This window comes from Pieris napi, chromosome 3 (genome assembly GCF_905475465.1).
Source record: "Pieris napi chromosome 3, ilPieNapi1.2, whole genome shotgun sequence".
NCBI classification, from domain to species: Eukaryota; Metazoa; Arthropoda; class Insecta; order Lepidoptera; family Pieridae; genus Pieris; species Pieris napi.
Window position 1 is genome coordinate 11,665,750 of NC_062236.1, and position 13,268 is coordinate 11,679,017.

General features: G+C 30.5%; 3 protein-coding genes across 3 annotated transcripts; 2 read left to right on the forward strand and 1 right to left on the reverse strand.

The window, feature by feature from the left end:
- Positions 1-75: 75 nt before the first annotated feature.
- Positions 76-6,551, forward strand: LOC125048480 (surfeit locus protein 4 homolog). The gene is made up of 6 exons (XM_047647168.1): positions 76-228; positions 1,145-1,306; positions 3,476-3,577; positions 4,156-4,386; positions 5,084-5,263; positions 5,707-6,551. Exons 1-6 carry the CDS (start codon positions 178-180, stop codon positions 5,791-5,793), a joined length of 813 nt encoding a protein of 270 aa, XP_047503124.1. The 5' UTR covers positions 76-177; the 3' UTR covers positions 5,794-6,551.
- On the reverse strand, positions 5,674-9,384 carry LOC125048479 (iron-sulfur protein NUBPL). The gene is made up of 5 exons (XM_047647167.1): positions 9,142-9,384; positions 8,899-9,070; positions 8,505-8,670; positions 7,882-8,066; positions 5,674-7,743 (listed from the first exon to the last, which is right to left on the reverse strand). Exons 1-5 carry the CDS (start codon positions 9,196-9,198, stop codon positions 7,376-7,378), a joined length of 948 nt encoding a protein of 315 aa, XP_047503123.1. The 5' UTR covers positions 9,199-9,384; the 3' UTR covers positions 5,674-7,375.
- Positions 9,385-9,558: 174 nt separating this feature from the next.
- On the forward strand, positions 9,559-12,932 carry LOC125048478. Its single transcript, XM_047647166.1, has 8 exons — positions 9,559-9,810; positions 9,948-10,268; positions 10,377-10,532; positions 10,766-10,854; positions 11,197-11,316; positions 11,491-11,592; positions 11,683-11,752; positions 11,965-12,932. The coding sequence occupies exons 1-8, from the start codon at positions 9,688-9,690 to the stop codon at positions 12,139-12,141; spliced, it is 1,158 nt and encodes a 385-aa protein (XP_047503122.1). The 5' UTR covers positions 9,559-9,687; the 3' UTR covers positions 12,142-12,932.
- The last annotated feature ends 336 nt before the right edge of the window (positions 12,933-13,268 follow it).

The following is a 13,268-nucleotide window of genomic DNA, read 5'->3' on the forward strand; positions in this document are numbered from 1 at the left end:
TTTAATTAAAATAACTTCACGTTTATTATCTTGTTACATCATTATTGATATATAAATTGCTTAACTGATCAGGAAGTGTATCCAACTGTCCACACGTCATTCGACGGCCGACAGCGACAAGCTTGACGACAGTCTGATTTCGTTGCAGTGGTAGTGTTAGTGAACTTATGGTGAAAAATGCAGATTCCTAATGAATATGTGTCTACCGCTGAAGACATCGCCGACCAGGTGAGCACTGCTGCAATAATATAATTTTGCGTAAAGTAAATCACTACATAATGCCGTCTATCCTTATGTACTTTCATAACTTTTGTCACGTCACTGGATAGGTTTTCTGAATCTCTTATATTTCTTTTCTCAGTATGACAGTCTTAAGCATTTATAAAAATTCACTGAAACAGAAATACCAAGACTTTTCACTTGGCCAAAAACACAAGGTATGGTTGTTCTAATAGTGTCAAAAATTAACTCTACAGGTGGAGTGGAAGACGGAAATTAAAACTTTTCAAAACATGTTTATTTCCTTATTTATTATTATAAGTTTATATATAGAGACATATATTTCATATCACAAAACGTCTTTAATTCATTCAGCATTACTCAATAAGTGAAAGTGTATGAGATAAGATATCTATTTAAGTCCATACATTTTAAGTCTTAGGATGGTGTTAAAACAATGTTGATAAAATAAAAATGCACACTATGTAATCTATTGTACGGGTGTTTACATATTTTAATAGTGGCCTTTAAAGGTCACATACAGGCTTAATTTCTTTATTTCCCAAAAATAACATCTGTTAATAATTTGTCTTCTATAAATAAAATTTATATAACTTGCTTGGAGGCTTCCCTGTCACAGGGTTCTGACTTACTAGGGAGGCCTCAATCTGAATTCCAATGTACAAAGCTTAACAAATAATGATTTTAGAATTTTAAATAATGTTAATAAATTTGTTGATCTTTAATTAATTATGTTTTTTGTTAAAATTATAAGTTTTACAAAACATTTCTTATCTTGCTATCTGAGGTAATAAATTTCAATATTCATAATGGACATGCTTATCTGGTGAAATAATTAACATATATTTCAAATGTTATGTAAGTAATTTGATAATGAATAAAAAAATATAGTTAATTTTTTTAGGTAATAAGAAAGGGCAAACATATCCTGCCAACAGTAGCACGATTATGTCTCATTTCCACATTCCTCGAAGATGGTCTTCGGATGTGGTTCCAATGGTCAGAACAAAGAGATTACATGGATATGTCATGGGGCTGTGGGAAATTTCTTGCAACTATGTTTGTTGTAAGTACAATTTTGTTGTTATTGATTTGGCAAGTAAGATTATTATAGTAGCTGCCTTGTAATTGAATAACTTTTTAAACTATCTCAAATTGTACAATAATTTAATTACAGTTTAAAGTGATTTTCTTAGATCACTAAATATACCATTATAAGTTGATAATAAGGTAACCCTATTAAAGTATAAATGAGAAATCATATTAGCAAATATGATGAGGAAAGTGTAATTTAAACTTCATTAAATATATTTGTCTACCAATAAAATGTCATTAGCTAGCTGCTAGAGTATCTATTTTGCATGTGTATAATTAGTGCCTGTTAAAAATAAAAGATTGGGTCAACACAACTGAATAACGTTTAAAACATGCATTTTAGGTTTTGTTAAATTTAGCCTTAAGTTAAATATAGAATCAAAAATTTTGTTGATTTATATAATTGTATTATTTAAAATCTCATTTACGTTTCAGGGTCAGTGAGTTTGTAATGTTTGCCTAATTATTGCACAGTTTTGTGAAATACACTAATATATTATTTGAGTGCTTTGTAATTCTTATTCAAGACAAATATAAACATAAAACTAAATAATATTAGTAATGTAAGGTATCTAGTTAAATATTTTAACAAATATTCTTAATAAACCTAATAATTCAGGCAAATTTTAGATTTTTTAGGAATATTTTATGTTCCTTGCTAACATTATATTAACTATCTTTGTTATCTATCTATACTATATTTTTATACCTTGTTGTTAATAATAAAAAACGGATTTAATTTCTGATAATAATTATGCGCCATTTGACGAGGTAATATTCGTATAATTGTCTTTTTATCACTTATACGCAGTATTCAAAACGAATTGATGAATATCCGTGAAGACGTCCATTGAAACGAAGTGGTCAGCCTTGACCGTTTAACCGATTTAAGTAGATGGAACGCCACGCAAAAAAGCCGGCGCGTCAACCACTTTCACTTGCCGAAATCCGAAGTCACGTAGAATGGAAGTTGAAAGTGGCAAACGTTTTTATACATCACACGTAATAGGTTACTGATTACTACAGTAGTGGTGTTTTTAGTACAGTAATTTCACACTATATGGCCTATTTCCTTTATCTAACTCATAGCTTTGTACAATTTTATAAAAGCGTGGAGATTGTTTTAAATTGTACAGTAAAAAATTATGTTTTCATTTGAATTTTAAAACAGATTTATAAGTAATGCTGCAGAAGTATTTTAAACCTAAATATCAAAGTCCATTGTTGTTTACCTACTTAAATAGGTACGACTTAAAAAAAACAAATTTATATGTACATACAGGTGGTCCAACTAGTGACGTCAATAATTTGCTTTTAGATTCCTCACACCTGGGGGGGGGGGGATGTACGAAAAGTAAAGAGTGCGTGTACTTATGTACGCGTGTAAGAAGTTATACTTCTTTGGCATTATTAAAAATAGTTTTTGATTGCATGCAAATAATTAATTACAATTAAATAATCAAAGACTGGAAAAGGTGTCATTATAGTCAATAAAGTTCAGTTTACATTTGAAAAATTAAATTAATAAATATTTATTATTATTCTCTTACATTTTAAGTGTAACATAAATTCTATTATTATTTGAATGTTGTTTTTAAATTATGTCCAACGCCGTAGGATCTTCCGTGGGCAACTTCATTCTGTTAATTTAGTGTCACGGTGCGTGCGCATCGTTAAATTTCACTCTCATCAATTTTTCATAACGCGCCTAAAGAAGTATAACTTCAAAAATTTTATTGACGTCACTAGTTGGACCGCCCTTTATATATATAGAGACCTTGAAAGTTCTGTTTTAATAAAACCGATAACGTAGCTATTTTTAAACAATTAAAATCTTTGTTTTAAACGTTTATTTAGCACATTCTTGTTTATGTTGTTTAAAGCATGCTTCAGTCAAATGTATAAAACGGCTTTTTAAATTGCACTACAATGCATTATTTCGTAGTATATTGCTGTTGCACACATTGTTTTATGGTTAATATTTTGTTATCTACGCAACAATATTTTAATGTATAACTGTTTTTATTGTACCAATATGTTTTAGTGCTACTGAATGGACAAAGAAACATATTTTTTTAGTTTAATAATGATTTTGACGTCGTATTGCTAAAAATTCTATGTGATATTTTAATTTTCACAGATAGTAAATCTATTCGGTCAGCTGGGTGGATGTGTCATGGTATTGGGAAGATGGAAGGTTGACATAGCATGTGGAGTACTTTTCTTTATTGTAGTGTTACAGGTAACCAAATGTTTTTAATTCCTATTATTTTAAACTTAAAAATCTGTTTTTAGCAATTATATTGGTTTAAACATTCGCCAGTAAAGTAACATATAACTTATTATATTTGCGTAAGAAAAACTGTCCATAACAGTCCGCACCTGTAATGATACTATCACAACAAATTCTAATAGAATCCAGGAAGCCTCTCCATATTTTTTTTTTTTTTTAAGACTTCACACCAATTGACTGAGTCCCAAGCTAAGCTGGTGAAGCTTGTGTTATGGGTACTACACAACGGATATATGTATATACATATTATAAATAGATAGACATATAAATATATATTTAAACACCCAAGACCTAAGCACAACACCAAATGCTCATCACAACGATGTTCGTCTCGCAGTCAGGGGTACTAACTAATGAGTCGTCAGGACCAATGAGTATGCATATAGAATTTTCGTCATTCAGGGTATTAGTTCAATCAAAGGTCTAAATCAAATTTGAATTATTACAAGCACCAGTAATAATATAATACTATTGATATTGAATCCATAATATTTGCGTGCCTTTAATAGTAGTAAATTGCTTTTCAGACATTCGCATACAGCATATTATGGGATATGCAATTTCTACTACGAAACTTAGCCCTCATTGGAGCTCTGTTACTAGTCTTGGCAGAGGCCCGAGCTGAGGGACGAAGCCTCTTCGCAGGCGTACCTTCCCTTGGTGAAAACAAGCCGAAGTCGTACCTGCAATTAGCTGGAAGGATCCTGTTGGCATTCATGTTTATCACCTTGTTAAGATTCGAAATCTCATTCTTACAGGTAAGATAAATAATTGAAATTATTATAAAATAAAGTTGCCCTGTTATGAACTTCTTTCTTTATTGTTAAAACAATAACTGATTATTATTATTTTGTGGCAATTTTGGCACTCTGTTGGACTCTAAATTTAGTATTACAATAAAAATAACTTTACGTAGTGACCCGTTAAATTATGAGAATAGCGTGCTCAATCGACTTGACTATAAATAGAAGGATTGAGGATAATTTACCTATTTTAATATTCCTACAATTTATTATGTCTTAATAAATATAAATTATTTTTTATGCTATTTTAGCTATATTTAGTAGCTAAAATAACCATTACCCATACAAAAACTTACCTCTAGAATCAAATTGTGTTTACTAATAATTAATATTTTGTGAATCACAATCAATAAATCGTCTGTATTTATTTAACTTAAGGTGTATTTTACAATGTACAAATATATCGAAAGTCATGTTTTATCTTTCACTGATTCTTGAGAATTCAAAAAATTGTGGTTATAAACCTTGACTTTGAAACCAATACTCATACATTAAAAAAACAGCATTCTGAGTTACTCAGAGTAGATTCTAACACATTATTACAGCGGAAACTAAATACATTTACGTTTAACGAAATCATAAAAATTTGCCCATTTTTGAAATTAAAATGCTTTGTATTATTTCTTGACTTAAATAAACTATCTATTTTCAGATCGTACAAGACTTGCTGGGAAGTATTCTCATGATTCTCGTGACGGTCGGTTACCGCACTAAACTGTCTGCTCTAATGTTGGTACTGGTACTCTCAGTACTTAATCTGTACCACAACGCGTGGTGGGCTGTACCCAGTTATAAACCACTCAGGGACTTCCTTAAATATGACTTTTTCCAGGTGAGTTCTTCATTTAAATTCCTTACTCATGTATTATATTCAACCATTTTCAATAATAAGTAGTAAAATGAATAGGTAATAAGGTAAAGAAAATAATTGAATTATTTGAAAATCAACATCAGTAACAATCAATATAAAAAATTATAAAATAAAATCAAGTAAGTTTAATCCACAAAATATATCAAACTTTTAGGGATTTTTCATTAGCCAGACTCTACTATTATGTATTGCATTGTAGAAACTAGCACCAAACCTTCTAGTAAGACTACACAGTGTAAAACAGAAGAACTGTATTTCTGATAGCTTTAGAAATTTTTTTATATTTGTTTTGAGTTATTATAAATATAAAGTTATAACATGATAAAATTATAAGGAATGTCACTTAAAGTAATTGTAAATAAAATTGACAATTTACATGTGTCTTAATTTGTTATTATTTCCAGACACTATCAGTCATTGGGGGTCTTCTAATGATTGTGTACCTCGGGCCGGGTGGAGTGAGTATGGACGAACACAAGAAGAAGTGGTAGTGCGAACTTTATGAAGGGACATTGTTGTTAACTAGGCTGTTGTGAATGAGGTTGTCGTGTTATGTAAATATACGCCATACTGTTTAGTTTGCACGTTTTTGATGGTTGTGGTATTTTTATTTTAAAACTGAGATTTGACGACCAAGGTATGACTGCTGACAATTAACCTGTGCAAGATCTTAATGATGCTATATATTGGCTTTGGCTAGGAGTAGAATTAATACAGTCTTTAACATTAGATCCAATATAGACTGTTAGATTAGTAAAACTTATTTGGATTTCCTTCACATTCCTTTTGTTTTAGTGGCCCAATTAGTTTTAGGTAAATTAAGCAAGATTTTAGTTGTTTTTCTTATTCTATATTGCAAATTTTTAAGTTTTTATTAGCGTCTTATGGTCGATTTTAAAGAAATTATTGGTTCATAAAGCGCGCAAACTAAGCAATAAGTTTTTACATCTATAATACATTTAACTATCGGCGTCAAGTGTGAATTTATGAAACGCATCGAGTGTTGGTGACAATTATTGTATTTTAGTATAGCAATCCAATTTTTATATACAACATATTTTTTAAAGTGTTATTACTTCTCTGTGACTTTCTCGCTTTTATAATTCTAAATTGTTGTTGTGTGTCTTGAAGTTTTTAAAATTTATTCCGAATTTACTTGGAACAGTATACATACTGTACTTAAATTCATTTATCTACTATTTACCATGTATTTTAACTGTACATATTTAAAAGATATATTTTTATAGTATTTTTATTTCATTTCTTTTGTCTTATCCCTGAATACAAAGAAGCCAAGTTTGCCATAGTGTTTATTGTTTAAGAAAGAGAACATCATTTTATATAACAGATTTATTTGTAAAAAATTTAATAAACACAATTCCAACAACTAGATTGCTATTTTTAATTAAAATGTGAGATTTTAAATAAAATTCTAATTAAACATTTTCGCATATTCACATGTCAACAACAAGTGTATAAATCTGATTAGAATGTAGTTTTGATATCCGATACTAAGGTTACTACAATATGTGATATACAATAAAATATGGTCTGTAGGGATTTTGTTTGTAAATATGTATACTAAAACATTATTCTTCCCCAGGATACAAACTTAGCCATGTTTGTGGCATTATATCAGGGTTTAATTATTAGGTTCAATTTATCTGTTAATTATTCACCAGCAAACCTGATGCACAGAAACTATTTTGATGGTGTATTATATTTGGTGAAAATTAAATTCTTAAAATGTTTGTACTTTTAGAAATCATATGTATTGTAACTTGTATAACTGCATGCCAAATTAAGGATTCAAATTGTTTGGACATTAATATATTGATGATTTTACTTCTACTACTGTGTGTCCATATATTTTAAGATATTGGATCACTACCACACTTACAATGGACCTTGTGAGAAGGTTGCAATAAAATTTAAGAGCTGCATACTTAGAGACCTAGTCCTTCCAACACAAGGCAACCATAACAAACTCAATTTAGGATTCAGTACATACACTTTCCTATGCATATTCCAAAGCGTAGTTTGTTCTACTTATAGCCATAGTAATGCTTAACTTTACTTGGCAATAGCTTCTTTTTGATCCTTACTTGATAGATACTTAAACACCTTATTTGCTAAATGACGATATTTTTCTGCATGTATACTATCTGGTAGGGCATAAATTGCTGGTTTGCCACTGTTTATACATTCTGACATATCAGGGTCCACCTCAAAGCTTTCTATAATTTCTAAACCCATTTGTTCAGCCATCTGTTTAGTCTCATTTCCAAAAATGAAATTCCTTGTGCCACAATTCTTGCAAATAGCATAAGACATGTTTTCTACAAGGCCAATGATTGGAACTTTGAGTTTTTCAAACATGTTGAGACCTCGCTTAGTAACTTGTAGTGCTGCTGATTGGGGAGTTGTTACCACAATAGCCCCTGTAAGAATAATATTAAAATAATAGTTGCTTTATTGAATTTTATATATAATCTTCCAGTTAAATGACACTTAGCAATGTGGATCCCAATTTTTCATAATCTTATTCTCATTCACTTTACTTTAAATTGGTAATTTACCATCAATAGGCAAGTTCTGTGCAAGTGATAAGTGTGTGTCTCCAGTGCCAGGAGGAGTATCCACAACCAGACAATCAAGTGGCCCCCAAGCAACATGCCTGGTCAGTCTTTCCAAAGCCTGCATCACCATTAGACCACGCCAGACCACTGCATTTTCTCCAGCTACTAGCAAACCCATTGACATGCTGGAAAAAGTGAAATATAAATAAATTATAGTATTATTTGTATTATAATGTGCTAATAAAGAAAACCTTTTTGCAAAGATTATTGTACCTGTAAACAAAACTTGTTTAAAAGAATATTGGAACAATCAAATTGTTATACAAGTCTATGCTACTTGCATACAAAGAGATTATTTTAACCCATTTAAGTTAATAAGATAATGCTCTTTAATAAAAGTTTAGATAATCAATTAATTCTAAATAACTATGAATATAATATTAATGTTTTAGGAGAGTCATACAGATAATATACTAATTAATGTTTTTATACTCACCAGATTTTTGTGAGGTGTACAATTAGTAATGTTACTTAGGTTTGATTTTGTTATTATGCCCGCCTGGCCTACTTTTTCATACTATCTTGTATGACATGACTAAAAAAGCAGCTATTTTCCTACTTACCATTTAACACCATAATTTATAAGAGGTTCTATTAGGTGATTGTCATTAAGCATAGGTTCTCCACTTATATTCATCATAATAGGCACAGATGGACCAAACACATCGGCATCTAGTAATCCTATCTCTTTATTAGGCTCTATAACTTTCATTGCACAGGCAAGGTTAACTGAAATATGTAAATTCAAAACACTCAAACCTAACAAAATTGCAAAACATTTATCTAACCCAACAGAGACAAAAACAATTATACCAGCATGTATTTGCCAGATACCTTCCGAGGGAATGTGGAGTTACTTTACTGGTGTAAATTTTAGGGTGCAAAAGTTTTAAAAGTTATTTAGACTGCATGCCTAATTTATTTTAACCCAGTTAATGATTAATAATATTATCTTACCAGCTGTAGTAGTTTTCCCCACTCCACCTTTTCCTGATGCAACAAGAATTATTTTTTTTACACCCGGTAATGGTTTCTTTTCTGGTAAGCCTCGAGACATAATTTTAGCTCTATGTTCGTTAACATTCATTTTATCATGTTGAAGTCTGGTTGTATAGCATAAAGGTGTGCTCTAAATAGAAATAAAATTATTAAAAACTAAGATATTTATATGTGTGCCTTGTTTGAAGATAAGTTACTTACGGTATTTAAATTAGATAAATAACCATGTATTCGGGGTAGAAGTTTTTGCAGGTTCATTTTTCTTGTCTACTAACAATAAATTTCAAAACCAAGCACAGTCTCGTGAAGTCTTAACGATTTTCATATGTTTGTGGGAAAAACACAACTTCGTTTGTTCTAAAAAAAAAGCCGTCACGCGCTCCTAACTAATAATACAATTTTTTTAAAGCTAATAGTTGTTACACTTTAATATATATATACAAATTATAAATCACATTTCACAATCTTGTAAATACCAATCAAATAAGTGACAACTGACACTTGACGGTTTACTGTTAACAGCTGTTATAGCACCAATCAGCAAACATGATGGTGTAGTATAAGTATTTTGATGTTTCAATATCTGTCATCAATCATCATTCAATTGCCAATACTCAGTACTCACCTGTGGTACAGCCCTTCTCATCTGTCATGTGTAGTGTGTTATGTATATTTTTCTAGAGCGAAATTTATTCGGTTTTTTATCGAAGTTCGTTCGATATTGGATAAACAGACATAAATGTGAGGATGGCGATTTGTTTGCGCACATTTTCACATAAATTACTGCCAATCAATGGTATTGCTTCGACCAAAAATCATTCCAACCGTTTGTCCCGAAAAATCCCTATTCGGACACAATTTTTGGAAGATGTAAGGCTTTTCTTAAATTATTATATTAATACATATATAGGTCCTATTGCATATAATAAATTAAAACCTTTCATTGTTTTAAAATATATTGTTTGACCTTCCTAATATAAATGTAACTTTCTTCATTACTTTTTCAGTTCCTGAATAAACGACGTATTTCTAGCTACCAGCTTGCACCTAGAAGTACTGTAGATAATAACATTGACGATATTTATGTCCATGAAGATGCTTTATCAAATAAAACGCAACAAAAAAATTACCTAACCTTAAACAGGACAGGTGATGGTATTAGACAAAATTATGACAATTTAAATGCTGTTCAGAATTTTAGTGAACTTGGTGTAAGATCAGTGGAGATTATAAGTGACGATTATGTGGAACCAAGGAGGCTACCTTTTGATTTGAATAGTTTGCCATCTATTAATATGAATTATATAGATTTTACCAAATATAATGAGGTGAGCCCAAGTTATAATTATGTCAATCAAAGATTTTATTTTGAATTGTTAAATTTATTAATTTATTTTCACTTATTATTGAGTTTCAATAGTCAGTTTATATTTCAGGAGATAGAACCAACATGTCTATCTGACTTTGAGAGGGATGCCATAGCTTTCTGTCAAGGGCCTGTTACACCATCACTGGCAAACCAGAGCCCTGCTGAAGAAGGCAAGCCCAGTGAAGAGCAATTGATGAAAGTATTTCATGTGCTGTCAAATAATGTATGTCAAAATATTTTTGAATTAATTATTAAGTAGTCTTTACTAAATACATATAAGTAAATGAAAAAATATTCCTAGGATGACCTTTTAAAAGAAAACATAATTTTCCTTATTAGAAGGGGATTTGTGTTTCTATATTTAAAAAATACATCAAAGCTAAAGCAAACTGTCCCATTATACAAGAAGCTGTCATTATTAATAAAAGCACTAAGATATTTTGTTTTTATTTTCAGATGCCACAATTGTTCTTCAAACCTATTGACTACTCTATTTATCATCCAAACTTAGTGTTTGTAAACAATATTAGGGGTGTCACAACAGTGTAAGTGTAACTTCTTAATTTTGACCACATAATTTAATAAATGAACCAGAAAGATTCTGAGTCTCTTAAAGTATTTAGAACCAGGAGGGGTGGTCTAATCACATCTAAGGGTTGGTCAATAAAAGGCCTATATCGGACTGTCCTGAAGGAATATAACAAAAAAGTCTGGTCTTGGAGGCTATTTTCTGGTCAGCAGGACTGACATCATGTTGCATATTAAATAGGAAAAGTTTTTACTATAATTTGACTAGTGGGTATATGGTCTTTAGTAGTTCCTTATATTGAAAGCAAATAATGTAATTGTGTATGTCTTTTAAAATATAGTTTTGATATATTTTTCAGAGGATTAATACACTATGTTAAGCAAGTGGCCTTACTGAGAACAATAGGACATATTAAGTTTGCATATGTAAAACTTGATGTTATGAAAATTACAGCACACCCAGAAGATTCTACTATTAAGTATGTATATTTCACTAAATATAAATAACATTAACACATATTTTATTAAAATCAGTTCCAAGATGTAAATTATGTTACTTAAAAGTATTCATAATAATGACACAGTTAAAAAATTTAACATTTAAAATGAAGTTATTTAATGAAATACCAAGTATAATGGGATATTTTTTTCAGAATGAGATGGCGTATAAAAGGCATTTCTGGTCTAAAAGTATTCTTTATGTTTTGGAAATACAAACTGTGGAATATGAAAGAAGTTTTCCATGATCAGGAAATGTGAGACTTAAGTTTATGTATTCTAAAACATAGATATTAAAATTGAATCCATTAAAAAAGGAAATGTATTAATGAAAAGTAATGTTTTAGGTGGTATGATGGTTTTTCAACTTTCTATGTTGGCTCAGATGGACTCATTCACAAACATATTGCAGATAAAGTAAGTAGATTAAATTTTATTGTCATCTTAAAAGATCGGCTCAGCTTCGAAGGCCCACTTTTTTTGGAATGCCAATCATTGAAAAGTGATTTTGCCTCAACGCCCTGGAGTCTAGACTCTAGTTCCAAGAGCTGTCAAAGCATTATTTCTGCATGAAGTATGTCATGTTCGATAGTAGAGGGTAGTGTTGTAATTAAAAATTGTTCTTACAGGTAATGCCTGACCAAGATACAATAATAGATGATGAAGAGAAGGCACCAATTGCTGCCAAACTAGCTCTTCTTGTAGGGCTTATTCCCCGTAATTACCTCTCTGATGTCACACCCTATTTCACTACTTCTGTAGGAACATCTGACATATCACCATTGCCCTTTAAAATTTTAGAATAGACCAAAAATTTATTCAATGCCTTTAAAATTATGGGAATTGGTAGCTTATGTGCAAATATAGTAACATATACCAATTTCAGAAGGTAATTATAATTGTTACATTGAGTCACCTGTTTAGGCTTGTTATATTATTTGCTATTTGCATAAATGACTGAGAAATTAATGAGATGAATTGAATGCAAATTTGATTTAAAACCCTTAAGCGTCCAATCACTTTCCCATAAATTAAATAAAAATTCAAAGTAAGCAAAGGGTTTAAATTATATAATGTGTAGTTATTGTTTTTATGGATATTGCTGTATCAAATAGTCAAAACAATTGGATAAAGGCTTTGGAAGTTGGAATAACAACAGGTGAATATTTGCATGGACTTTGCTGCTGATGGTGGCAACATTTGTATTAATTATATTTCTGTATATAAACATTTGCAGTTTTTGTGGTCTTTAGCTGTGAGAAATGGGTTGTATTACATGTAACGAAACTATTATTCTTAAAATATTGTTTAAGCAGCAGCAAAACAATACCGGTTGGGACTCCCAATGTAGTCATTTGGTGCCTTCTATAGCCCCCTTATAATTTTTTTGATCCTGATACTCTATAATGTCTACTAAATGACTTACGTGATAATATTATTTTAATTTAACAGTATTTGGCTTGCAATAAATTCAATTTATGGCAGGAATCTAATAATTCTTGCTTCTCTCTTGTTAAGTTGTATATTTATTTAGTTGATTGCTATCAGTATGTAGTTTATATACATGTTAATTAATGGAATAAATAGTTACTATGTATTTAATGTTGTTTTATTATAAATTACAATATTGGTGTTATATCTTTTCTAAATAATCATTGCGAAAGTTAAGTCAGTAAACGGCTTTGCGGACTTCATCAAGTTTGCCCTAGAGACTAAGTAGACACGAGTTTAAATTAATTTCAATTAGAACAGTATTTCGTATCGAGGAAACATGTTCGACTACGGATTATCCGATTATACCTTTACCACTCAGCACAGAAAGACTTTGGTAAACAAAAAAACGGATTTCCCACCACTTGCAGAAGGGCGTATCTAATTTAGCCGCGCCCTTCTTAAAACCACAGCCAGCATTGGAATAATTGGCGTTGACATA

Excerpts from the sequence above, each read along its gene's own strand:
- LOC125048480 (XM_047647168.1), top strand. The coding sequence starts at position 178 with ATGCAGATTCCTAATGAATATGTGTCTACCGCTGAAGACATCGCCGAC. Across the intron at positions 1,307-3,475 it reads TTCTTGCAACTATGTTTGTT|ATAGTAAATCTATTCGGTCA; the intron begins GTAAGTACAATT and ends TAATTTTCACAG. Across the intron at positions 5,264-5,706 it reads TTAAATATGACTTTTTCCAG|ACACTATCAGTCATTGGGGG; the intron begins GTGAGTTCTTCA and ends TATTATTTCCAG.
- LOC125048479 (XM_047647167.1), bottom strand. The coding sequence starts at position 9,198 with ATGAACCTGCAAAAACTTCTACCCCGAATACATGGTTATTTATCTAAT. Across the intron at positions 9,071-9,141 it reads ATTTATCTAATTTAAATACC|AGCACACCTTTATGCTATAC; the intron begins GTAAGTAACTTA and ends ATTTCTATTTAG. Across the intron at positions 8,067-8,504 it reads ATAAATTATGGTGTTAAATG|CATGTCAATGGGTTTGCTAG; the intron begins GTAAGTAGGAAA and ends CACTTTTTCCAG.
- LOC125048478 (XM_047647166.1), top strand. The coding sequence starts at position 9,688 with ATGGCGATTTGTTTGCGCACATTTTCACATAAATTACTGCCAATCAAT. Across the intron at positions 10,269-10,376 it reads ATTTTACCAAATATAATGAG|GAGATAGAACCAACATGTCT; the intron begins GTGAGCCCAAGT and ends TTTATATTTCAG. Across the intron at positions 10,855-11,196 it reads ATTAGGGGTGTCACAACAGT|AGGATTAATACACTATGTTA; the intron begins GTAAGTGTAACT and ends TATATTTTTCAG.